The sequence below is a fragment of the Schistosoma mansoni genome, chromosome 4 (genome assembly GCF_000237925.1).
Source record: "Schistosoma mansoni strain Puerto Rico chromosome 4, complete genome".
NCBI classification, from domain to species: Eukaryota; Metazoa; Platyhelminthes; class Trematoda; order Strigeidida; family Schistosomatidae; genus Schistosoma; species Schistosoma mansoni.
In genome coordinates, this window is record NC_031498.1 from 21,005,484 (window position 1) to 21,033,178 (window position 27,695).

Sequence of the window (27,695 nt, forward strand, 5' to 3'; positions counted from 1 at the left end):
ACTTTTCTGAAGAATGGAATAGATCCAAAACAAGCGTTGAATCAAAAGTATTTGGATTTATTCTGATACTTGTATTCTGGTCAGCTACTTATAATCTTATTCATATAAAACCCAAGATAATATTGTATACTTAAAATGTATTATTGTGAGCTATTCCTGAATTCCTTAGGGCAAATAGGTCGTTTATTATTAATGCTGTAAAGATTTTATCACAAACAAAATGGACTGTTTTTGATTAAGATGATGAATCGATAAATGTTAGACCACCATTGAAAACCATGAATCACTGTACGGTCGTCTTGTCCTAATATGGGAATCCTGAGCAGTGCTCACCCACGACTATGAACGCAGGATTTGAACCCAGGGCATTCGGTTTCGTGAGCGAACACTTAGCCTCTGGACCACTGTGTCGGGTTCGAGTCTCGTGTGTGGGGTTGTGGGTGTGCGCTGTTCAGAAGTCCCATACTAGGGCGAGACGGCCGTCCAGTGCTTCCAGAATTTCAATGGTAGTCTAACATTGATCGATTCATGATCTCAACTATTAAAATTCTTACATATTACTTTTATTATTATCATTTCTTATTAACGTTTATTTATATTTTAGGATTATAAATCAAGATTATTACAACAATTATGGAAAAGTTCTAGAATTTATAAAATGGATTGGGTTATGCTTAGAGATATTGGTAGAATTATTAAAAATTTATTAGGAGATTTTTATCATCCATTTTATTTATCAAAACGTTTTCAACATTCAGTTGTAGAACATGGTTATTGTGAATCAAGTGATGATGAAGCAACTAATGATAATTTATATGATGATTATGAAAAACAACCAGGTTATCAATTATTTATAGATTATATCATTGTATAGATTATAAGTAATAAAAAGAAAATCATTTTTGTAATTAAAGATGGATAGTGGCTAGCAGTGGAATCCAGGACGCGCGTTTCGTCCTATTTGGGACTCGTCAACTGGATGTACCTGTATCTCAGAGTTGATGTTCACTCTGGGACTCGAACCCAGTACCCTCGCTCCGAACGCCATCGCGTTGTCCACTCGGCCACTGAGTCCTGATAGCCACTTGCTTGTGCGATGGGGTGAAGTTTAAATTCACTTAGTATTGTTTGTTTGAATCTTCCCATAGATGTGTTAGGACTGCAACTGGTCAGTCTCTAATTGGCATATTGGCAAATTCACCCCATCGCACAAGCAAATGGCTATCAGGACTCAGTGGCCGAGTGGATAACGCGGTGGCGTTCGGAGCGAGGGTACTGGGTTCGAGTCCCAGAGTGAACATCAACTCTGAGATACAGGTACATCCAGTTGACGAGTCCCAAATAGGACGAAACGCGCGTCCTGGATTCCACTGCTAGCCACCATCCATCTTTGCTTAAATATGAATAAAGTCCTTTTCGCGTCGGCGAACATTCGATCTCTCAAAAAAACATAAACTTGATTGTTATTTACGAAAGTTAGTGATACTAAGTAGTTGAAGATTACAAAAGAAGGTTTTGTAAGAAACAGTATAAACTTTCAGAGAAAACGACTATTTGTCGTTTAGCGATGTAATTAGAAGTATGGATTTTCGGTTTATTTGAGTACGGTATCGTTCAACAATTAAAAGAGCATTGACTAAACTTAACATAATAGGGGGTGTTCGGTATCACTTTTTCATTCTTTTTACTAAAAGAGACATTATTTATTACCTGAACATTTATAAGCGTTTTTGAGTCATCCGATTGTCGATATTGTTGACTCAATTTCGATCATTCTTAGTTAGAGTATTTATAACCCTTTTGGATTGTCTTTATTTAGTCGCGACAACCTAACTACAGTGCCACTCAACCTCAGTAACTGAGTGGAGAACGTTTCTGACTTCTGAAATGCAAAGTACTGGGTCCAAATCCCAAAGTAAATGTCAATTCTAGCATCAAGTTGACAAGTCCCAAGTAAGACGAAACGTGCGTTCTGAATTCGATTGTCAGACGCAGTCTATCACCTATATAAAAAAAGTTAACTATCCAAAGTATCCTAGGCAATTATTGGATATTCAGTTGATTTACGAAACATTTAAACTTATTTAAAATGTATTTTTCTCATTAAATTAACATAAAAGGCAAAATAATCACATCAACATCAACACTGAAAGCTGTTGAACCTATACCGTTATCATTCAATGTCGATGAAAAATCTGATGCTGAAAAATCTGAGGATCATAATGTTGACCATGAAGGAAACACCGTTCAGTCTGAACAAATGTCTCAATCTCATAAACACAGCAGAAAACCCGAAAAGAATGGCAAATCAAAGCAAAAATTAAATCAACAACGTGCCAATGAAAAATCTGAAGATACAGAAGATATTACAAGTTATACATCATCGAATAATTCATCCGAAACAAAATTAATCAAATCATCACGACATCAAACAAAGTCTCGTAGATCAGTTAGCGCTGATACAAAAAGAGAGTTTAGTGATGATAGAAGTAGTAGATCAAAAAAATCAGCAGTGAATAATAACGTCCAAGTATCATCATCATCAATTAATAGACGAAGATATATTGTCAAGCCAATAGTTGGCACGAATAACAGTAGGAATTATTATTATCAAAATGACTATTATTCATATTCTGATAATTATGAAAATGATCAAAATGGTGTAATGAATGGTACAATAATGGGTAAAAAACGTCTTATCACTACATCACAACATTCTAATGATACACATAATTTCGTACCAAAAGCTCAAGAAGATAGTTTTCCAGATAGATCATTTTGTATTACAAATGAAAAGAAGCTTTCGGGTAATTCAAATGGCTTGATTTCATCATATCAAGAAAACGGTAAGAGGATGTTGTTGATGATGATGATGATTCGATCTTTAATTAAAGGATTATTCTGTATACTAAGACAAATTGTTGGTAATATGGAACATGACTTAGAGATTATAGCTAATCATTGTTTATAATTGTACTGTATGTATTATCTGTGATGATAATGTAGTTGCCTCCTAAAATATGACTACGGAGACTAAAAGAATTAGTGTACTCATTCAAAATCAACAACATCGTAAATTAAATTCTTCGGGAGTATATTTTATTCCAAATAGAAAGTTATCGGATATAATTTAATAACTTCCAAAGGAAACGTCCAAAATTACTGAGTTTGCATTGATCAGTCAAAATTGAACTAACCAAAACTAGTCTATCGAAGAAAAGTTATTTTCTGAATTACAATCTATTAGCTACCTTTCATTCGTGACTTTGCAGTGTAATCCGTATGATGGTGACAATCTTCTCAGGTACACTATAGTCCCTAATAAGGTTTCATAATGTTCTATCTACAGTGTCGAATGCTTTTTCATACCCCAAGAACTTAATATTTGGTCACGATCCAACCAGTACACGACCGATCCGTATGAAAGCCATCGTGCTAGTTTCGAATTTAGGCGAATACCGAATCTTCCATTCGATTCAACAACACTCTGTTGAAAACCTTTTCTGGTACCGATAGTACTGTGATGCCTCTGTAGTTCTCACATTTGCTCAGATCTCCTTTCGTTGATATCATGATGAAGTATCCTTCTTCCCAGTCCATCGGCACTTATTCTTCCTCCCAAATCTTTTTGAATAGAACTTCAGCTGGTATATTGTCAGGTCCTGCTGTTTTCCCGCTCTCAATTTGCCTGATGGCCATCCTGGTTTCTTCGATCGTTGGTGGAGTGATATCTATAGGAGGTCTGTAGGCGCTGCTTCGGTGTGCGGTAGATTCAATGGAACTGCTCTATTCAAGAGTATGTCAAAGTATTCTACCCGTCTGTTCTTCTGTGAATCTCAGTGTCTGGCTTGTCTTGTTTGTTCTTGATTTAACGCTAGTTAATTAATAACGTACTGTGTGAATGCTTATTAGCAATATCATACAGATTGATTTCCACACTGACTGATATTTGCTCTCTGATTCAGTCATATCTCCTACCTTTTTTGAAAATAGGTTCGACGGAAAGCGTTGGAATGGGCGCATATCAGACGACTTTAAAATCCAATAAATCGATAGAAATTAATAAATTTCAGCTCAGTAAATAAGATCATGAATCATACAAATTTATCAGTTATAGGAAGTAACTAATGTTATATTCTTATTAAACATGAAATTCGTAAGTTATCTTTGGGAAAAATGCTCGCTCATCAGTAGTATATGACTGTTGTCTGCATAAAAATTCGTCATAGAGAAGATATTGTTGACAAAGTTAGGAAACTGTAAGTTAACTAGCTCATCGATAACTTTCAGATAGCTTCTGAAAGACGTAAAGTATGTGTCGTATGAACTACTATAGTTTCACTTATTTTATTCCATATTATACTGTAGCTACAGTCAATATCATAGTTCAATCTCATTCTTCAATTCAGTCGAGCAAAACAGAAGTATCTGTTGTCACTGATCCGACTATTATTGATGATCAAACTAGCGATCATCTTCATTATCAACAACAGCCTCAGAATGTGACTGGATCTCATGATCAATCGATCAGTAGTATATGTCAGACAACAACTCTTAGTAAACAAATATCATCTAACAGAAATAATAAATTTCCTGTTCAACGTGTTGCACATTCCATTTTACATCCATTAACTGATCCCGAGAAAGCACGTCTACGTTTAAGAGAGATTGAACGACAAACATTAGAACGTAAACGTGAAAAAGAACGCAAGCGAAGGCATAGAATAGCCCAAGAAAAATTCACAATTATGGAACGTTTAACTGGTCAAGCTAAAGCTGAACGTAAGTTAAGAAAATTATCATAATATTTTGAATAATTTCCTTGAACAGTTTTAGTTTAGTGCTTCTATAAACTAACAGATTGTTTTCTCCAAATAATGTGCTAGATATTCGTGAATAGTGAAGGTTTAATCGACAGTCTTTATACAACTTACACCCCGACCGTTGCTTCTATCTTGACGTGGTGGTCGGGCTTGCCTATCGTGATGAACCAATCATTCCTCAAGGTCTTAACATGCCAGATAGGTCGGTTGAAGGATGTTTAGACTAAAAGCAGCAAACTCAAGGTCCGAGGGCGGAGTCGCACTACTGACTGTACGGAGATGTGACGCTAGTAAAGTATTTCCCTCAGGAAACCAGCATAATGGCGATCCTGGTTTCCTTCAAAGGAAGGATGTGGTTAGAAAAGGTCGACCCTAAAAATGTACAACTCACCATATCCTATGAATCTCAGTCTCCAGCGGTAAGGCCTCAACGAGTACTGAGCTAACACAAAGATTACCCACAAAAAGGTCGTGTGTGACTGGTCTCATGCAGTTGTCCCTTGATTACTGCGGTCGCTCTCTCAGGTCACTAAGACTGACTCTAGCCCAATTCCCTTTCCAGGTACCTTTAGAAGAACCCTTCCACAGTGTGGGCAACCGGGAAATGATAACTGCCTCCATACCTCTAACAGCGCTCAAGACCTCTGAATTCATAATCGATTTCCCTCTACGATTCCTATTATTAGTCTTGCATAACTCACGCTTTTTGGGCGATCAAGACGATTATAGGAATAGATTTGCACTGTAAATACATGGGCCGACACCAAATATAATTGTTAATACAGAAACATTTTACAAATTTAAAATTTTCAGAATTATTTTTTTATTGTTTAAACATTAATGATTGTGAATAACTTTATAAACATTGATTTCATTGAAACTTTTACAGGACTTGAGGAGTTGAAGCCATCCAAACTTGCTAGTAAGTTTGTATTCATAAATTTTGTTAAGGGAATAAACATTTAATGGTTCGTGTACTGAGATGCAATGTGAACTTTTGGAAAATAATGCCAAAAATGCAAACTACTATTAATTAATTCAGTAACATGTAATCATATACTAAATTTTTAAAAACACTGAAATCCATTGAAACGCCTAATAATAAATCAATATCTGTTATGGAGACCAACGCACATGTAGGATTCCTACACTAAGATGAAATAACTGTCAACTAATTTCTATTTTTCACTGATCGTCGAGCCAGATTCAGTTTGTAATGTAAACCACAGCAATATGTAAATTAATATATTTGTAATATCCCAATGAGTAGAAAAACTAGGTTTTCTGACGATTGGTGACTCAGTGTAAGCCACTTCTCTTCAGAGAAGTAAGTAACATGCGCCGCATACTGTCTCACCGTAGGTATTATCACATTTAATAAGAGAATAATATACATACAATAAATAGAAATGTGTCCAGGCTGTACATTAAACTGAATATTTCATTATAAACAAAATATTAGAAAGATGTAGAGGCAATTGTTATACCTTGCTCAAAACGATTTTCAAAATGTATGTTTATCAGCTAATATTATGTACTAAACTTGATAGCATTTACCTATGACAATGAAAAAATTATACTTAAATCTTTATCATAATTTAAATGCAAGCAAATATTTGATACTACAGATAATATTAGCTCAGAGAGCCGAGAAGCTACTCAGTAGCTAAGTGGATAACGCGATGGCGTTTGAAGCGAACAGTACTGGGTTTGGGTCCCAAAGTGAAAATCAACTCTGAGATGCAAGTTCATCCAGCTGACGAGTCCCAAATGAGATGGAACGCGCGTCCTGGATTCCACTGTTAGCCACTATCCATCTATATTTGATACTCATAACATTTTTCTTCCCAACAATGTCATTTTCAATAGTCAGTATCATCATGTACTTATATGAAATAATTAAAATGATGAACAAGTTTTATTAGTTTGTTGATTAGGTCTAAGAGCGATATGTTATGTCTTCAGTAAATATATCATACTTAATACTTTCAATTATGCTTTCATCCGTTTAGTAGATTTCATTTCAAGCACTAACATTTGCTACATTCATGTTTTCAATTCTACAGTTCAACTGTATTACAATAGACATTTATGAATAATTCCGACTACAAATGCCTTGGTACGGCCGAGAGTGGGGTATACAACCACTACCAAGGAAGTCCTACTCACTGCATTCTCGTGGCATTACGGTTGTTTACGAAATTGAGAGGACGAAAAGCGAATGTCCGGCGCTGAAACTGGGTTGGTGAACACGGAAAGTCCACCTGGGGGAGTTGGAAAACCCTGATTCCAAACCAATGATGCACATGGGCTCCAGTATCCTGAGGTAACAAATGGCTTATGAATCGATCGTTGGTCACCGGCTACCGTGGGACTTCATTTCCTTACGATGCTCCACTGCCTTGTGGATCAGACCCTTAGGTCAAAGGCTCCGGATGTGGCCCCCTAAGAAAACAACCTGTTTCGGTTTGGGTACCCGGGCATTATCACAGCCCTCACACAAATCAAATGGGATTTGTGTGGCGCATATATATCTGGTGCTTCATTGTACCAATATTTATGTGTTTAATTAAGTAATATTATGAATAATTCCAGTTAATTAAAATTATTAACAACAATTCAATTCCAATATACAATATTCACTTCGTAGTTATTCAACTCTATTGGATAAGTATTTATTCACATCTTCGTTTGTCTTTGTTGAGCATGATGATGATGATGATGATGATGAACTTTCCATTTAAATTAATTTTACTTTTAGATTTTAGACATACTAGTACAGTAAAATTTGATAGACCAGCTAGAGAGTTAATGATGATGTGTATATTACTTGGAAGATTTGAAATGGCTGAAATATTTTGGAATCAAGAGAAGGTGAGAAAAAGGAAAATCCCAAATTTTCATTTATTTTTTTAAAAATTTATTTTGGATTTTGGTAAACAATTTTTATTTCATTACAACATTAACAGTTGAACTTGTCTTCATCCGATTGATGATCCTTAGGTTCAATATCGAACGCAGTATCCAAAGCTTCAAATGATAGCGTATTATTCATTTGCTTAATGTATCATGATAAATAAATACTTTATTTAGTAGCTATGGTATTTACTCCTACTTGTAAGGATTTGTGTTTTCTTACTGTTGATGTCCAGAATCGAACTTTACAGTCTCTGGAGTGAAGAAACAAATAGTTAATTAATTGTTCATGGAACAAACGAAGAAACCTGAACCCCACTACTTGCCATCATCCAAAATTTATTCAAGTTATAAGTAATAGTAATATCGGGGTTTCCGCTTAATCACCAAATTCTTTAACAAAGATCGGTCATCAAGAAGAAATGTTGTTAAGAAGCAAATAGAGAGAAAGTAAATGTTTGACAAACTATTTCTTGTCTCAGTTATTATCTCCTTTGATTCTCATTTAGACTAAGTATATTAAGTAATTATTGTGTGTGTACTAAAAATCCACAGATCTGTCCAAAACATACCTTAGTAGCTACAAACGAACAAGCCCATGAAGAAAACTGAAAAGTTCATGAAAGAATGTGAAGATAATGTACTGTAAACTGGATAATTCGCTAAGTTAATTTCAAAGTAGTCATTTGGTAGAAAAACTACACTTAGTCTATAAAATATAGTAAAATGGACCTGGTTTTTGTTCAGCTCATGCAATTCAGAGAATCTAATGGTCGATATCAACAAGAACTCCATTCTGTTCTTACTACTCAATTGCATTGTTTATATTTTAACTGTTTACATTTTTTTAAATGTCGATGGTGTTAAAAAGTTAATTTATTCTTTGTCAATCACTAAAAAGATTTTCTATAACTAGGATATAAATCCAGGATGAGCATTTTGTCTTATTTCAGCGAAATGTATCTCGATCCTAGTTTTGATGTGCACGATAAGATTTGATTTCAATACAAAGATGAAAGTACACTCAGCTGGGGAGTCCCAAATAGGACAAAACGCGGATTTTGAACTCCACTGATAGCCATATGTCAATTACTCTAGATACGTTGTCACAGAATAGATATATCGAGTCAGTCCGAACAGGACGCATATATTCTATTAAAAGCTGAGGGAAATTCGGTACTAAATATCAACAGTGTGACAGATCAACCCATTATTAATAATGATATCTTTCAATTTGTTGCAACGAGTCAGAAATATCAATCAATAAATGACTTCATTTTATAGTGGTAATATCTCAGTTATATACAATGTAATCAAACGGGTTAAAAACCTTCAGATATATTTTCAATCATTCACCTGACTTATAAGCAAAGATGGATGATAGTTACCAGTGAAATCCAGGATGCGCGTTTCGTCCGATTTGGAACTCGTCAGCTGGATTTAACTACATCCTGCTTATAATGCTTGTGATGATATCGAGACAATCCGTAAAGGATGCACATATATCAATAAGAGATTGATCAATTGCAATCGTAAACATCAATTGGGGAAGATTTAAACAAAAAAAATACAAAATGAATCATTCATCTGATTATTTGATATTTTGATTGAACGTTTATAATCGTTTGCATGCGGTAGAAATGCAGTCACCAAGTGAATAACATGAAAGATATCACACTTTCAACTATAATTTTGCCATTTGAGTGAAGACAGTCTATTAAATAAGATAAAAAGGATTCAAGGGGTATTGTAAAAGAATAGTAGAATAACAAGACATTCAATAAACTGACTGACCTAGTATTTAAACAAATTTTACATTTCAAATATAAACCTATCAAACTGAATTCCATGGTCACAAATATATCATTACCTGCTTATTACCTTTGTAGGAGCCGATTGCAGCTGCATTGGTTTTATCGATTATAATTGCTGAATTAGGACAAAAGTCAGATGATGTTGCAAATAAAGAAGAGTATGAAGAGAATGCTCGGTAAGTGAACTTAACAAACAATTTTGCAATACCTATGAATTAATGCTTATCCAGCTGTTCCTTCAGTAAATTCCGTCTATAAATTGTGATATTGTTTTAATATTTTTGTTGTGTTAATTATATTTATTCTAGTCCAAGCTTATAACGTTTTATTGTGTTAAATTTTTGAGATTCTTTTGAATCACAGAATAAACCGTATTTTCTGGTAAGATCACACTATATTTGTTCAGGTATAGATCCTGGGTTTGAATTGCTGCGCGCGGGATCGTGGATGTGCACTGCTCAAGAGTCCCGTAGTAGGATGAAACGGCTGTCCAGTGCTTCTAGGATTTTAATGGTGGTCTAACATTGATCGATTCATGATCTCAACCAAAAGTTTAACAATCTTCACAACTCCGTACTTATAACATGGTTTTATTTCTTTACCTTATTTGCACTCTTTATTTAGATCTTTTGAAGATAAAGCTGATCAAGTGCTTGAAGAGTGCTATCAGGAAGATCGGGCACGTACTTTGATTCTTTTATATAGAAAATTAGAATTCTATGGAAATACTTCGGTGATACGTTTGGCTGCACGTGGAAAATGCATACGATTTATGGCAAATCCATGTTGTCAAGATTTACTATCAGGTGTTTGGTCAGGGCGTTTATCACCTAAAAATACATGGATACAAGTTAGTTTTTTGGACAATGAACATATACATTACTTATTAAGAACACTTTCATCAGTTTTTCAGTTGATAAAAATTCTATTGAATGATTTTTTTTAATTCAATGAAATTACTGTTTTATGTTTTGACTCAACTTAGTCAGTTACTACTGAATATTAGCAGAAGATAGATCGGCTGGTCAGATTAAATTCATTGATTACCTTATGCGTATACGTATGCTGCTGGGTACATTATATCAAAGGCATCCTTGATATATTTTTAGCGTTTTTTTTAGCGAGCTAGTTTTCTATGGGATGGGGTCGCTAACCCCATGTCCAACCCTCCTCCATTACTCGGGCTTGGGACTGGCAGTAATTCTAGAAGAGCTATAGACTATCAGCTCCCAGCTGAAGAGGAAATTAGGAAAAGACGTTGGAAGTGGATCGGACATACATTAAGGAAATCAACAAACTGCATTACCAGGCAATCGCTAACTTGGAATCCGGAAGAGAAGAGGAAAAGAGGAAGGCCAAAGAACACATTAAGCCAGAAAATAGAGGCAGATATGAAAAGGATGAATGTTAACTGCAAAGAACTGGAAAGTATTGCCCAGGACAGGGTTGGATGAAGAATAATGGTGGTCGGTCTATGCTCCTCGACGAGGGGTAACAGGCGTAAGTAATCCTTGATATACTGTCATACGTCGTGATCCGTTATTCCACTGAGAACTTTCATGATTTATGATGGATGGTAGATAATACCTATAGAAAAAAGATGTGTAGACAATATTTTTTCGATGATTACAATAACGTAAATTTGTTTCCTTCATGTATCATTCATGCTGAATGTCTCTTACTGTAACAGAATTGATAATATCCAGTAAAGCTATCATCATTAACATTATTATTATTATTAGTAGTAGTATTAAACTAACTTATTATTTCATGCCTTTTTTTCTCCAGCTAGTTCCTGCTATTATAATGGGAATATCTATCCCCTTTATTATTCCACAATTCATAAAATATTCAACTTCATTTGAAAGTGGTAATTCACCTATCGGTCAAGTAAGTGTATTAGTTGAATAGATCAGTTTTGTGTTTGAGAAAAACTTTCATAGTATCTCATCTTGTGCAAATAACACTACTGAGTTAATTATAATGTAGTGTATCCTACTTACGTTAACAAATATAAGTAGCATGTAACACTGACGAGAAGTGGAATGCAGTATAAGATTGAGAAGATCAAAATGAAGCGAACAGGGATATAAACAGAAAGTGATTGTAATAACAGTAGAATTGAAAGAATAATGAAGCATGTTAAGGACAGCTAAAGGCGTATGTCCAAATAATGTATTTAGTGTATGGTTTACATACTTCAAGAAAGTGCTTCTTAATATTGCATTGAACAATAAATTGGTTTTCCTCATTAAACTACTCCGTCCACAACCATAAGACTAACACTTACGAAAACTAGAAATACCTATTATTTAAGTTTAATGAAATCATCATTTAAATGTAGTAGAAGCCAACTCATATTCAAATTACTCGGTAATATATCGTGTATGTATGTATATAATATTGTAAATTCTTATTGTATAAATATTGACAATATTGTTTCCTTTGATAAACTTCGATAGTGTAATAAGGAGACGAAGATTATCAGAACTATGTGATGAGGCGCCTAATTAACAGGCTTGATCGTATTTGCACAAAGAATGCTATTGATGGTGATGTTAGTTTATTAAACAAAACATTAATGGAAAATGGTTATCCCCTTAAATTCATAAGTAGATGGAAAGTTCATGGTATAGTGAGATCTACAATATACTTGGCAGAAAAAAAATCCTGTCTATATCACCTTATCATTTAGAGGTGATTCAAACAGCCTTTTATTAAAACAAAGACTGAAATCAGTTATTAACAAAACTTATAACGCAAAAAAGGTCATTATCAAGGAATGAATAAGGTTCATGCTTCATTGAAAACCTAAAATCCATGAAAATGATTGCGTCACATCCCGTTGTGTTTACCAATTTAAATGTGTGTGGCCAAACATACATTAGGAGGAGTAATCGTGATCTGAAAATTAGGGTGCGTGAACATGTACCTAAATGGTTGCAGAAACAAATAAAATCAGATGACCTATTAAGAGTAGAGGATAAACATTCATCATCCTCTATTGTCAAACACAGTTGAAATAAGTCATAAGATTGATCTTAACTAGGCTTTTGTGGTATAGGACAAAAGTGTAAAAAGGCATATACCAAGGTTTATTGAAGCCTTAGCCATACGATGTCTGCTAGTTCTATTCCTTATGGATTCCTTAATGTTTATTACTAGGAAGTGCCACAGAAAGTCAAAGTAATCCATTAACACCTCTTAAGTTTAAATATTTCTGCATTACTTAATACTGTATGTTGAAAACCAATTTGAAGCCTAACTTGTCAATAATTGTATCACTTATTTTGGTCAATTTTGAGAATACTGATGCATTTGTGGGGTACTAAACCAACTTTGAAGGTTTTTAATATACCTCTCAGTCACATTTCCGTTTAATAACTCATTCAAAGTTGGAGATTTCAAATATCTAAGAACTCTACAGACCTATTAGAAAATTTCGGTTTTAGTGTCCAATATAAGAAACATAAGAATTTCAATTACTTCTTTAGATATACTTCACTCCTTACATTAAACAAAATAGACTCAGAGCTCTGACTGTTGTTTTACATATAAGAAGAGATAACATATGTAATTCAACACATGAACTGTTAATAATGTTGAAACTATTTAGAGTAAATAATTTTGGAAAAAGTGACTGAAAAATTACGTTCGAATGTTGTAATGAAATGTGATGTAAAAACTTATACTGCACTTTCTGCAATTATCGACAAGTATTCTGTTACAAACTAGATAACTATTGAGTACTTTGGCCATAAGAATAAATCCATCAGTTATTCAAAAATCATTTTCAGGTTTATTTAATAAACAGAAAACTTTGTTACCAGAAGGGGGTTTTGTGGAGATTTTAGTAATTTTATATAGTTGAAATCATGAGTCAATTGAAGCTAGACCACCATGGAAAACCTAGAAGCACTGGACGGCCGTTTCGTCCTATTGTGGGACTGACTTCATGAGATATTTCCTGGAGTTCAAGTGAGAAGCAGTGACCAGTGGAGTTCAACCAGGTCTGTTGTGAGATATCAACTCACTGAAGACAATGGTGAATGGTTGCTCAATTTCGTGGAAGTTAAACATTAACACCGGTGGATGTCGGCTCAGTGGTCTATCGGTTAAGCGCTCGCGCGCGAGACTGATAGGTTCTGGGTTCGAATCTCACGAGGTGGGATCGTGGATGCGCACTGCTGAAGAGTCTGACAATAGGAAGAAACGGACGCCTAGTGCTTCCAGGTTTTCCATGGTGGTCTAGCTTCAAATGACTGATGATTTCAACTGTAGAAAGCTTTATTGTTTATATGAAGCCAAATAATATATTATGCTTTTTCCAGACTAGTGTACACATATATGACTTCAGGTTTTAAATTGAAAAGTTGGAAATTAAACATTCAGATACCTGAGCTACATCGTCACATGATACTTTTAAAATGATTGAATATATTCATGTAATAATGAGAATGGATATGTTACGACAGTACACAAATAGACAACTAAATACAGTTACTATCATCATTACAGTATGTTTATTTAAAGCATCCACAAGCATATCAGAAGATAATACTTTGATGGTGGCTAAAAAGAACAATTTTTTGGAGAAATAATGTCTGTTTAATACCTTCCTAACTAACTTAAACCTCTGTTATTCGTTATTCTGTGTATATTCTTACATACTAATATCGTTTCTTTTTTACTAAAGACAAAAATTGATCAAGATGAAAATAAATCACGAACGGAAGTTGAAAAGTTGGTTAAACCTCAACGTCAATCAATTCATTTAGATAAACCAATTACATTAGGAACAAGGTAAATTATTTGTCTGACTAATGAAATAAATTTTTGAAATTATTTTTAGTAAAGAGGGATTTGTGAAGATTGTAGAACTTTCATAGTATAAATCATGAACTAGTCATGATGAGGAGTCACATACTAGGACGAAACGGTCGTATGGTGCTTCTACGTATTTAATGATGGTTCAGCTGAGATCTGGAGTTCCTGAGAAGATTGTCAACATTATCCAAAACTCATACGACGGACTACATTGCAGACTCGCGCATGGAAGACAGCTGTCTATTCTTCCCCTTCCTCTTCCTTCTGGTGATTGACTGGATTACGAAAACGTCGACATCTGAGAAGAAGCATGAAATATAATGCAGATCTCATGGACTTCGCAGATGACCTAGCCCTCCTATCGCATACACACGAACAAATACAGATGAAGACAACAAATGTAGCAGCAGTCTCTGCTTCAATAGACCTCAACATACACAAAGGAAAATGCAAGATTCTCAAATACAACACAGAGAGCACTAACCCAATCACACTCGATGGCGAAACTGTGGAAGAGGTGGAAACATTCACCTACCTGGGAAGCATCATTGATGAGCAAGGAGGATCGGATGCAGACGTAAAGGTGAGGATTGGCAAAGCAAGGGCTGCATTCCTACAATTGAAGAACATATGGAACTCAAAACAACTGTCAGACAATACAAAAGTCAGAATCCTCAATACAGACGTCAAGATAGTCCTACTGTACGGAGCTGAAACTTGGAGAACTTCTACATCCATCGTCAAGAAGGTAAAAGTATTTACAAACAGTTGTTTACGTAAAATACTCAACATTCACTGGCCGGATACTATCAACAACAGCATTTTATGGGAGAAGACAAACCAGCTTCCATGTTAGGAGAAAATTAGGAAAAGACGTTGGAATTGGATAGGACATACATTAAGGAAATCACCAAACTGCATCACGAGGCAATCCCTAACTTGAAATCCTGAAGGGAAGCGGAAAAAAGGGAGGCCAAAGAATACATTACTTTGGGAAATAGAAGCAGATATGAAAAGGATGAATGTAAAATGGAAAGAACCAGGAAGGATTTCCCAGAACAGGGTTGAATGGAGGATACTGGTGGGTGGCCTCTACTCCTCAACGAGGGGTGACAGACGTAAGTAAGTAAGTCAGCTGAGATCGGTTAGTGATTTTAACTACGAACACTACTATTATTAGACTATGAAGATTCTGTTTTGTTTTTGAATAGGAAACTTCTAACGAGTAATCTACATCTATGATAAATCTTTTATTCAATTGGAAACTAATTAAAATGATTGACAAATATTTATGTTGTTATAATAGTAAAATCAACGAAGGCATGTGTGAATTTACAATCAGCTGACTGAAATGATGATTGCTGAAAAAACCGAATTGTCGATCCGTGCTTCAAGCTCTGAGGTGCACAGACATCAAAAGGTAAATAAACTGGTCAGCAAAAAAGTTACGATTTCTTCAAGTAAATAAAATGTAACACTTAACAAAAAAGTCATTTGAGAAGATTTCACGTGAACCAATGAAACGATTATTGTGAAGTTATGAAAGCCTGTCAACTCTACCGGGTTTTAGTTTGTATGAATATTAACAGTGGATTTCTGATAAATCCGGTTATGAGCACTGAATTAGAACAAACGATCATCTTGGATCCCGATCCCCGTCACAATCCAACTATAATTAGAACTTGTGATCAAATGAAAATATTGAGATAATCTTCGGATGTATATATGCCAATAGAGACTTAGTAATTGAAGTTCTCAACATGTTCATATAAATGTCTATCTACAGCAGTTCAAAAATAATGAACAAACCTTAACCATCGACAAAATTGAAGAGATACAACTTCTTATAAGCTTATTTCTACTGCAGTAAACGAGAACACAACCAGGGACAACTGGATGCATTTGAATACAAAATTACAGAATCTCTCAGTAAAATTTGAGAACCATAGAGTAAATACTTTGTTCGCAAAATATTAATCAATTGTCTCAGACTTCACTGTTCCTTCATTTCCATACCAATTACCGTTCTCGTTCTTGTTTTCTTCTCACCGATCTTCTCAACCCTCTACCTCCAGGTATTCCACTATCGATTGATAATACATACGACTTATATCTGTCGACACACACCACACTACATTAAAATTGAATAGATGTTTCAGGAATCTTACAACTTATACAAAGAGTATTAAAGCAAATGATCATATTTGATAGTTTTTTGATGAAACTCTATAGTTATGAATTCCAGATAATTATTATTGTATTACAATCGACATAGCATCAGACAAATCAAGAATGGGAAGGCTGCAGGACCTGACAATATACCAGCTGAAGTTCTGAAGTCAGACAAAGAAGCAACTGCAAGCATGCTTCACACTCTATTCAAGAAGATTTGGGAGGAAGAACATGTGCCAACGCACTGGAAAGAAGGATACCTCATCAAGATACCAAAGAAAGATCTGAGCAAATGTGAGAATTACAGAGGCATCACGCTGTTGTCAGTACCAGGAAAAGTTATAAACAGAGTGCCGCTGAACTGGATGAAGGATGCAGTAGATGCCCAACTTCGAGATCAGCAGAGTGGATTCCGTAAGGATCGGTCGTGCACAAACCGAATTGCGACACTACGGATCATCGTGGAACAATCAATTGAGTGGAATTCGTCACTGATGAGAAGCCCCATACTAGGACAAAACGGCCGTTCAGTGCTTCCAGGTTTTCAATGGTGGTCTAGCTCAAAGCGACTCATGAATTCAACTACTAAAATCACATGAAAACTTATCAGTTGAATCATATAATCTGTGAAATTTATGTTTACAAGGTAAAAATGTGTTATTTCATATTTTCTTCTTATTTTGTTTCATTTTAGAATTAGTTCTCAAATTGAACGGATTCAAATATTCTATCAAGCTCCAATTATACGATTTGTTTATAATACAGTACGTTTAAATAGTCATTTCTTTTTCGTTTTAAGCATAAGAGGGAAACACATTTGAAATTATATTGGTAATGTTGACTACATCTATCAGATTTTAATGTTCAAAGTGATGAATAATATGTCCAAGACACAGTGGTTACACTTATCTTGACATTTACTCCACCCATGAGTTTCACGACGAATGAAATATGTATTCATATGTATTTTTCAGAATGTGAAGGTATATACCTTGTATTCCTCGAGTCATATTCAGTCGCAAAGACACCATTTAACTCTTGGGTAAGCAACTACACAAAGAGAAAAGACTAAAGTCGCATAAAAAGCCTCATTCTTAAAAGCTGATCAATTCTACCTACATTCCTTGTTTATGTATGGGTAGCTGGACTGATTCAAAATGTGACAAGCGATATACTACATTGGTCAGGTAAAGTATCCACTAAATGACAATAACCTAGCCTCATTTGTCTTGTGTTTACCATTTGACTTTGTGACATTATGTGATGCGCCTTATTTTATTCGGTAGATCAATTCCTAATAAGTTTAGGAAAATGAACACAATATTTAAAAGAAGTATTACAAACTTAAATAGTATTTCGGAAAGTAGACCATCAGTAGACTTTACAAATTTTAACTCCATAATCGAAATGAAATACATAATCAGACAATTTGTGTTACGAAGCTGATTACTCATTTCATCATTAGTTGAACAGTGAAAGATAAACCAAAAAAAGAGTTCACAGTGAAAATAATAAAAAATCCCTGTCTATAAATACAACTCTGCCTGTAGCTCCTCCGGGGGCTACTGCCGGTCCCAAGCCCGTGTAAAGAAGGAGGGTTGGGCATGGGGTTAGCGACCCCATACCGTAGAAAACCAACTCGCTAAAAAAACGCTAACCAGATAAGTAAGTCTATAAATACACCTGTTGTGAACATGAAGTGGAGATATTTCCCTATCTACCACGATACAATACAATAATGCGATAATACAACCTTAACACCAGATTATATGATACCAGTTAATTAGAATACTTCACTGGATCATACTATACACATATACACGATTCATAACCAACTATATAAACAATAGTTTATTTAAAACAAATACTAGCAGCTCACACACGCAGTGAAGTCTGAATTGAAATCAGATTAGAAATATATGACAGAAAGGATATCACGCGATTAAATAATTTCATAACATTTAGAAAAGCTTACTGCCTGTTTGCCTCCGCTCACTTGAAGATCATATCAACTCTCTTTGAAATATCGTTCATCAAATTAAAGGTACTAAATTAAGACTCCCCTTAACCGTTTTTGTCTACAGCACCCCGCCTTCTATCAGAATAACCTTTGATAATAATAGCGGAATCTAAGGATAGGATAAGTGTCCGTGAATTTATAATAAATGCATTTATAAAGTTCAATATGTGCATAGTATAATGCATTTCGGGTATTTTACCGTTCATTCAATGTGAATGCCGACATGTAGGAGCATAATTTTCACTGAGGATTTCATTTTAGGCTCTAAATTTCACTTTATTTGCTGTTATCATCCAGTAAAATACACTTGAATGTGCTGTTCACAGAAGACATGTGCAGTTAACTTTAAATGAACAAAATACAGTCCCTGGTGAGAATTATATACTTATATTCAGCACTTACACACTAAATGGATAGGAAAATGCTAGATATCTCAATTGGACTAGACACTGTAAAAAAAAATGGTTAATTTCACCCTAAATCAACATTATTACTTTTATGGTTGAAATCATGAGTCGATTGAAGCTAGACCACCATGGAAAACCTAAAAGCACTGGACGGTCCTTTCGTCCTATTGTGGGACTCCTCAGGAGTGAACAGCCAAGAGATATTTCCTGGAGTTCTAAGGAGAAGCAGTGACCAGTGGAGTTCAACCAGGTCTGCTGGGAGATATCAACTCACTGAAGACATTGGAGATCGGTTTCTCAATTTCGTGGATTGGTTGAAGTTAGACAATAACAACGTTGGATGCCACCTTAGTGGTCTAGTGCTTAGGCTCTCGCGCGCGAGACTGATATGTGCTGAGTTGGAATCTCGAAAGGCGGGATCGTGGATGCTCATTGCTGAAGAGTCCCACAATAGGATGAAACGGCCGTCCAGTGATTTTAGGTTTTCCATTATGGTCTTGCTTCAATTGACTCATGATTTCAACTATAAAATTACTGAAATCTATACAAAAAACCCTTTTGATAATTATTGCTTTTGTTTAAATCAACCGATGCTATTTTTTGGGTTCTGTAAACTAAATACTAACATAAGTATAAAACAGTCCTTTAGAAATTTCTACTTAGAAATTAAATGGTATTCAACTTGTTTAGTAAAACTATGTGTAAATAATTTGGGCTAAAAATACAGCACTACTCTATTGTAATTTTCAACTATTTAATTAATTTCTGAGAATAGGAAATATAAGATGTTGATGCTTAAAAATAAAGAGAGTTCAGCGCGGGAAACTTTTCTTTTCAACGAGATCATTTTTGCCTAAGCTATACATTCCTATAGAAGGATAGGAACGATTTCTGAATTCTTTTTATTCAATGGCACAATGGGATATTTTATTCACGTGTCAATGTTTCCCTCAATGGTTGTGCCTATATTTGTTAGAATTATATATTTTAGCTACGCCGCGTACTACTAGACTACTTGAACGATCGAACCCGCAACGTCGCAAGAGAGAAGACAGAAGACTAGTAAGTAGGAATTTTATTCCTCAAAACAGTGTCAAAATATAGTACAGAAATCTAATGTATTTATAGTTTTTGGCTCAGAGCTAATCATCCTTTCGGACAACCAATAGGCACATAGCAGGTCATTCTTATCCATCCAATAAGGAAGCTACAGGTCGACATTCTAGAATGTTCCCCTAGCAGTGATTGGATGGAATGTCTTCGGCTCCTTCTGGACTTCTTGAGGCTTCCCAGAGTTTACCAACGAGCCATTCTTAGATCATCATTACATATCAACTAGCCCTGCTTAAGGTCATACACTTCACTAAGTGTTAACAGAACCAAATAACCCAACCAAATACATACAACCAAATAATTCAGTAGTTCAACTGTATTTATTTAATTTTCCCCCCATTTCATACATCTTTTTCTTTGTTTTTTTTTCTCGTTTTCCTACCCAGATATTCTACTTATTGTTTCTGATTGTCTTCAGTAAAACACTTCTAACATCATTGACATTGAGTTTTTCTTATTTAGATATTTTTACAACTTTAATGGTTGGATCATTTCTATGTGAAGAATTAAAACAAGTGAGTAGGTTAATATAACTCCTAGTTGAACATTTAAAAAATATAAACTTCTTTACAATGAATTCATTGTCAAATTGTATAATCGGATATATCAGTTGGATTATGCAAATAAATAAGGACTGTCCTTACATGTTTATACATACGTACAACGTACGTATGTATGTGTGTATATATGTAGTATGTATGTATGTATGTATGTATGCAAGTATGTATGTATGTATGTATGTATGTATGCATGCATGTAGGTAGGTAGGTAGGTAGGTAGGTATGTAGGTATTTTTCATTCATCATGCATGTATGCGTGGGTTTCTAGGAGTTTCAGAATACAGATCAAAATCTGAAATTACTTGTGTAATTTTTTTTCTATTCACATTAAAGCCGACAGTACTCATGTTATGTGACAGAAATTTTCAGTGCTAACTTAAAACATTGATTGCATAACATAGATTTGGAGAATTTATTGGGAATGATTAAAAAACAGATGATATGAACATGTAAAACAACTTTTTTTCGAAAAATATTAGATACTACTGATCAAAATGGATGATACAAATCTGATTTATAATGAGCAATAGTTGGAAATTGTAATTACTACCAAGAATTACGAAAGTCATAGATACTAAACTGAAAGGCAAAATAAGTCTTACAATTCATTCTGACTCTCATTCATTACGAGATGGTGGAGAAGATTTGTAGCTCAGCACAAACCCGAAGTTTGTGCTGATGATGTCGTTCAGAAGGACGATGAAAGCTCCACGACCAAACCATCCAGTTCAGAGAACAAACCTACATAAAAATCTCATTCATTATATTTAGACGATGATGTAACTTGAGAATAATAAAACTTAAACCTAGAATAAAGTTTTTGTTAATATACCCGATACCGAGGACATTCATTGTTAAATATAGTAAAACATTAGATCACTTATTCGTTGTGAGGCTGCAGATGTGCATTGTTGAAGAGTCCCATGCTACTGAAAAACACCTATTCAAAGATTTTTGACCTTCATCAGTAGCAAAATTTGACAACCTCTTCGGCTCCTCATACTAAAAATCATCGTGTGGTTGCTAGTGTCTATCTCCAAAATATAATTTCCGGAGTTCTAGTGTGAAGTCGAGTTCAACAGAGATTAACCATGAAAATAAGACAAATATTATCAATATCGATGGATGATGGTGACGTAATGTCTCAGGTTGACTGGAGTTACATAAATCAAGCATTGGATAGTGGCTCAGTGTTGTGAAAGTTAAAGACTAGTAGCTGGGCCTTAAGGTCTTAGGTTCGATTCTCGATGGAGCTGTGGATTAACATTGCTGGAGAGTCCCATACCAGGAAACAAACCAATCTAGTGTTTCCTAGTTCCAAATAGTCTAAGTCTAAACTTAGTCTAAGGTCATTTCATGATGACTATAAAACAACTATGCAAATTAACTATAGATTAAACATCGAATGATTAAAAAATTTTTTTCCGTGACGAATGTGTTATCACTTTTTTTGAAATTCCATAAACACCTAGTATAGTGAACAAACAAACAATTTAATTGCCAAATTAATAGTTCATAATTGGCGTTACATTTTCGAGACTGTCAGAAATATCCACTTGAAGTGGAGGTGAGCTTATAGCTTATAGCTTATCCTACAACCAATTTCGATTATGGTTGATTTTGGTGAAGCGCTTTTATTAACTTAACAGACAATGTTATTTGAGCAGTAACACTTCGCATATTTCTTTGTACTATTATGATCATTATTATGTCTGTATAAATGTGTACTCTTTATCATATGGCAGAGTTTAGCTGAAATGTTGGTCGCTCTTTCCCATGCATATATGAATGGTAATCTTATTATTAGCCTCTGCTTTGCCTTGCTGTGTCCTTATGAGTTTGATTATAAACTTGCCTCTGTATTCGCTCACTCACATATGTTCGCTTCTCTGCTTCAAAATCGCTTGATGTGCTTGTAGCCTTGTGATCTGTTCTATACACTAATAAACTGTAGTCGCTGCTTCTTATTGCCTTCTGATTTCAAACACCGTTTAGATTTATATCATAACGGTTACAAAGGTGATTGACTAACGAAGCAAAGTCACTACAAGTTTTTAAAACATTACCAGACTACTCATTTAGTTTGCCAGGAAAAAACCCATGACACATGGTAGTAGTTTTCACTTTTTGTTATTAACAAATGATTAACCATTGAATTCATACTGTTCAATTGATTAATGAATTACATTTTTTACGTGCTTACAACGGAGTTTAGATCATTTAGCTTTAACCCCTTAAAAGTACTTTTTTAAACTAATCTTTGATTAATACTTCAATATTCTGCTAAAAAAATCTTTATTATCATAAAGGGGTTTTGTGGAGATTACAGTAATTTAATAGTTGAGTTCATGAGTCAATTAAAGCTTTACCACCATGAGAAACCTCGAAAAAGCAGTGACCAGTGAAATTCAACCAGGTCTGTTGTGAGATAGTAATTCACTGTAGTCAATGGTAGACGGTGGCTCAATTTCATGGATTAGTTGAAGTTAAACATGAACACCATTGGATACCGGCTAATTAGTCTACAGGTCAAGCGTTTGATTGCAAGACCAATAGGTTCTGGGTTCGAATCCCTAGAGGCGGGATCATGATTAAACACTGCTGAAGAGTCCGACACTAGTACCAAACAGTCGTCCAGTACTTCCAGGTTTTTCATGATAATCTAATTTCAATCGACTCATGAATTCAACTATTACATCATTATTTGTTAACTCTATATTATTTCATAAATTCTTTAATATTATATCTTCATTCATTCATTATTATTTTATTTTTCTATAGGCTTTTGGTCCTGGTTCCAGTTTTAAAGAATATATCAATGATGGTTGGAATAAATTAGATTGTCTTGCTATTAGTTTATATATAATTGGTTTAAGTGTTAAAATTCATGCTTATTATAATTTATTATATGAACAAATTAATCAATTAAATAATAATAATGAATTATTTAATCAATCAATTATATCAAAATTAAATCATTTATATAATGGAAGTTTAATCAATAATCAATATAATTTAATCGATAATTCATTCAGTATATCGAATGAACAAACGATAATCAATAAATCAATAAAAATAATGAATAATAATGATAATGATAATCAATTATTATTCAATAATTGGTCACCTGATTTATCATATTATATATTAACTAATGATTTATTTACAATATCACGTATATTTTATGCATTTAGTTTATTTGCATTTTATGTAAGATTAATGTATATATTTAGTTTTAGTATTGTACTTGGACCAAAATTAATTATGATTAATAGAATGGTAAGTTGTAGAAGGAGGGGAGGGGGAAAGGGGGTGGGAAATAAAAATTGAAGAAAAAGAAAAAAAGGGGAATATTTTGTTTTCGTATTTTATTTATAAATATTGTTGAATAAGTGTAGAAATTCATTATTATTTAAGGTTAGAATGTTCTTATTTTTATTTGTGATGTATAGTAAAATATAAGTTTTCCTTTACTAATAAATAAACAAGTGGATTGGTTGAAGTTAGACATTAACACCGTTGAATGACGGTCCAGTGGTTCAGAGGTTTGGCGCTCGTGCGCGAAACTGGTAGGTCCTGGGTTCGAATCTCGCGAGGCGGGATCGTGGATGCTCACTGCAGAGGGATCCTACAATAGGAAGAAGCGGCCATTCAGCGCTTTTAGGTGGTCTAGCTGCAAATGACTCATGATTTCAACTATATTAAACAAGTATACTCTTTGAAATCAAACTGTCAGCATAGTGAAGGTATGCTAACTAAATATTCTTATCAGAAGAGTTTTATCAATTTCAATTGATGATAAACGGATGAAAAATAAAGATTTCCTTAAAATTACACTAAAATTATTTATACAGAGAATTCTTAAAGATTGATAGATTTTATGGTGAGAAAATAATTTATAGACGAAACAATCAGATATAACACAACTTCGATTTTAGCGCGAAGCTCATTCATCTATTTAGCTAAAAAGCGTTTGGACATTGTAGCTAATGTAAGTTCGTGATGAAAATCCTAAATCTAATTCCTCACACTGGTTTATAACCCTCATTTAAACCTATTTGATAGATAGACATTCTCAAGATCACTTTAGCGTCACTCAAATGTCATCCATCAATTATAGTCTCACCAATTTTACATTTATTGTTTAAAGGTTAAACGTTCTCTACAAAACGTAAAAGCTCTGAATTTGATCTCCTGTGGCAGGATAGTGGATCTTCACTGCCAAAGAATTTCGTAATACAACAAAGCAGTTATCTAATACTTTCTGATTTTGAATAACTATTAAGCTAAGATTAGTGTGTGATTATAATTTATATGTTAGTTATATAACAATAACAAAAAGAAAAAACACTTGTTATATCTCGAACTTAGATTCTTAGTATGTCGCGTAATGCTTGAGTACTCGAACGCTAGAACCCTCTCAAGTCACGACATGAGAATACAGAAGACTAGTAAGTAGGAATGATATTCCAAACAGTGTCAAATATAGTACAAAAATCTCATGTATTTATAGTTTTTGGCTGAAAGTAAATCATCATTTCGGACAGTCAATGGGCATATAGGGGGTTCTTCTTATTCATCCAATAAGGAAGCTACACGTCGACATTCTAGAATGTTCACTCAACGGTGATTGGATGGAATATCTTCGGCGATTTATGGGCTTCTTGAGGCTTCCTTGAGTTTGTCAACGAGCCATCCTTATACAACTGTCTACCATCTTGATTAAATGTGCATTACTTTAAGTTGCTACAGTTCATATCTTGATAAATACAGTATAATTCATTTAGTGTAATAAATCACCTGCTTAGCTAACATTGAATTATCATTATTTGTGTGTCGTTTTTTATATTCTTGATTAATATTAGGTAGTTCATGATCTCTTACCATTTCTACTCATTCTTTTGGTATGTCAAATCGGATATGGGATCGCATTTCAATCAATTTCATTCGCTAATGGATATTACAGTGATTATGAACAAGAAAAGATGAGTAAGTTTGCCATGAATGAAGAATTCACTTTGTATTGTTTATTTGAATCTTCCTATTGATATGTAGGACTGTAGTTGATCAGCTTCTTATTGGTATATGTGCATTCTGTGAGGATGCCTGGATATTGTCTTAAGTCACCAGGATTATAAACAGGGATGGATGGCAACTAGCAGTGGATAACGCGTTGGAGTTTGAAGCGAACGGTACTGGGTTTTAGTACAGGCGTGAATATCAACTCATGCAGGTACATACAGCTGAACAGTCCCAAACAGAACGAAGCTCGCGTCCTGGATTCCACTGTTAGCCACCATCCATCTTTGCTTATAAATGAAGAAGTAATTGAAAGCTGAAAACTTCAAATGAATTTTTAAAATTGATAACCGATTTTTACCTTAAGTAAATACATGCTAGTAGTCCTGTGTTCTCTTGGGTGGGTGTTTTGAATGAAATGATTTTCCTTAATATTCTGGATACTATCAAAACTAAGTAGCTAAAATCAAAGCATATCATTCAGTGAACTTAATGCATTTGGTTAAAAAAATTTTCGTCTATGAATATGTGACTCTATACTTAAACCAGCCAAGCGTTTCGAGAGATTAATAGGATGGCCTTGCGATCATCATGTCAGAACGTGTAAATATACATTTAAACACATTTTTTTGAAAATATATTATTTATTGGATACATACCTAGGGCAAATTAACAACCTAGCTTCACGATTATTGAAAATTATGGGACTAAAAAAATTCCACGGTATGGATAATGAATTAATCTGTACAGAAAAATGTTCCACAACATTATTTGGGTGACTACAGAGACAGAAAATGGATGACTCGAAAACTGTATTCTGAGTAATTCGTCAATATCAACATCTAAGTTCTAACCTTAAAACTGAACTATAAATAATATTGGATCTTGTTCTCCTTTCTTTAAAACGATTATAAAACACATTTAGGTATAAGCTATTTATGTTTGAGTCTTGCTGTTGTAAATGTTTATAATCTAATTGATCAATCTTTATTTACACATGACCCCCTATGAATTGTTTTCTTAACAATAACTGATATTTGTTGTAGTGGGTGTCAATAGGTTCTAGAATATGCATTACTTTCTTTCTGGGACTCCTTCAACTCAGCCTTTTCGTCCTTTGATATTTAAAGAAAATCTGTAGCATTCAAAACAGCATTGATACCGCAGTGAACAAGAACACTAGTGGAGACAATCAATTGTACTTGGGCATAAAAATTACAGAATATCTCACTAAAATCTGATAACCGTTTAGTAAATAGTTAATTTGCAAAATAACAATCCATTCTATCAAGCTTCACTGTTCCTGTTACAAATATCAGTCCATTGTCTCAGATTTTATTGTTCATACATTTTCATACCAATTGCGTTTCGTTGCCGTTCTTTCCTTATCAATCTTCTACTGTAATACATTCTATGTTTGACCATCGTCATATATTACTTATGTGCATATAAGTAGCCCATACCACAATACTACTCGATGAAATTTCTCTATAAATAAGTTTGTTTTTATAATATTTTGACAGGTAAAAATGACAAATGTTCTTCCAGTTTTTGTTATAGATGGTAAAATTTAGCTAATGTCGTTCAAAAACAAAATACACTTTCCGTCGAACAGTATTTAGATTAGGATTTTTTTTACTTCCAGCAGCAATGATTGACAGAATTTTCGCGTAATTAGATTGATTAGTATCCAGCTCGTAATAGTGATGTATGCATATTTAGAATTGAAGTATTCGTCAAAAAGTCTGAGTATCCTAAAGATTCTTAATCAGATATGTTTTCATTTCAATTTTCTTTATCACAGCTATAAATTCAACATATCAGTCTAAACCTGGAATACGTAGTCTTTATGATGTAATTATGACATCATATTTTCAAATGTTGGGTGAATTTCGTTTAGACGATTTAGCTGGCGATGGTAAGCAGCTCAAACAATTCTTCTTGTTTTTTTGTTTCATTGTCAATTCTAGTTTCTGAACATAAAGGAGATATTTGAGCTTAGAGAGACAGAATGATTAAATACC

The 27,695-nt window shown here is 34.2% G+C and overlaps 1 protein-coding gene across 1 annotated transcript in view; it reads left to right on the forward strand.

Annotated features, from left to right (window-relative positions):
- The window catches only part of Smp_130890 (putative transient receptor potential cation channel,subfamily m, member), a gene marked incomplete at both ends in the record, with an annotated part of 85,187 nt that overhangs the window by 26,441 nt on the left and 31,051 nt on the right, over positions 1-27,695 (forward strand). Inside the window, 12 exons of the mRNA XM_018797169.1 lie at positions 681-839; positions 2,121-2,846; positions 4,369-4,782; positions 7,585-7,697; positions 9,629-9,729; positions 10,178-10,403; positions 11,342-11,443; positions 14,250-14,356; positions 17,247-17,316; positions 23,449-23,935; positions 25,522-25,641; positions 27,476-27,589. Coding sequence (XP_018652237.1) covers positions 681-839; positions 2,121-2,846; positions 4,369-4,782; positions 7,585-7,697; positions 9,629-9,729; positions 10,178-10,403; positions 11,342-11,443; positions 14,250-14,356; positions 17,247-17,316; positions 23,449-23,935; positions 25,522-25,641; positions 27,476-27,589 — 2,739 coding nt within the window. The remainder of the gene's footprint in view (positions 1-680; positions 840-2,120; positions 2,847-4,368; positions 4,783-7,584; positions 7,698-9,628; positions 9,730-10,177; positions 10,404-11,341; positions 11,444-14,249; positions 14,357-17,246; positions 17,317-23,448; positions 23,936-25,521; positions 25,642-27,475; positions 27,590-27,695) is intronic.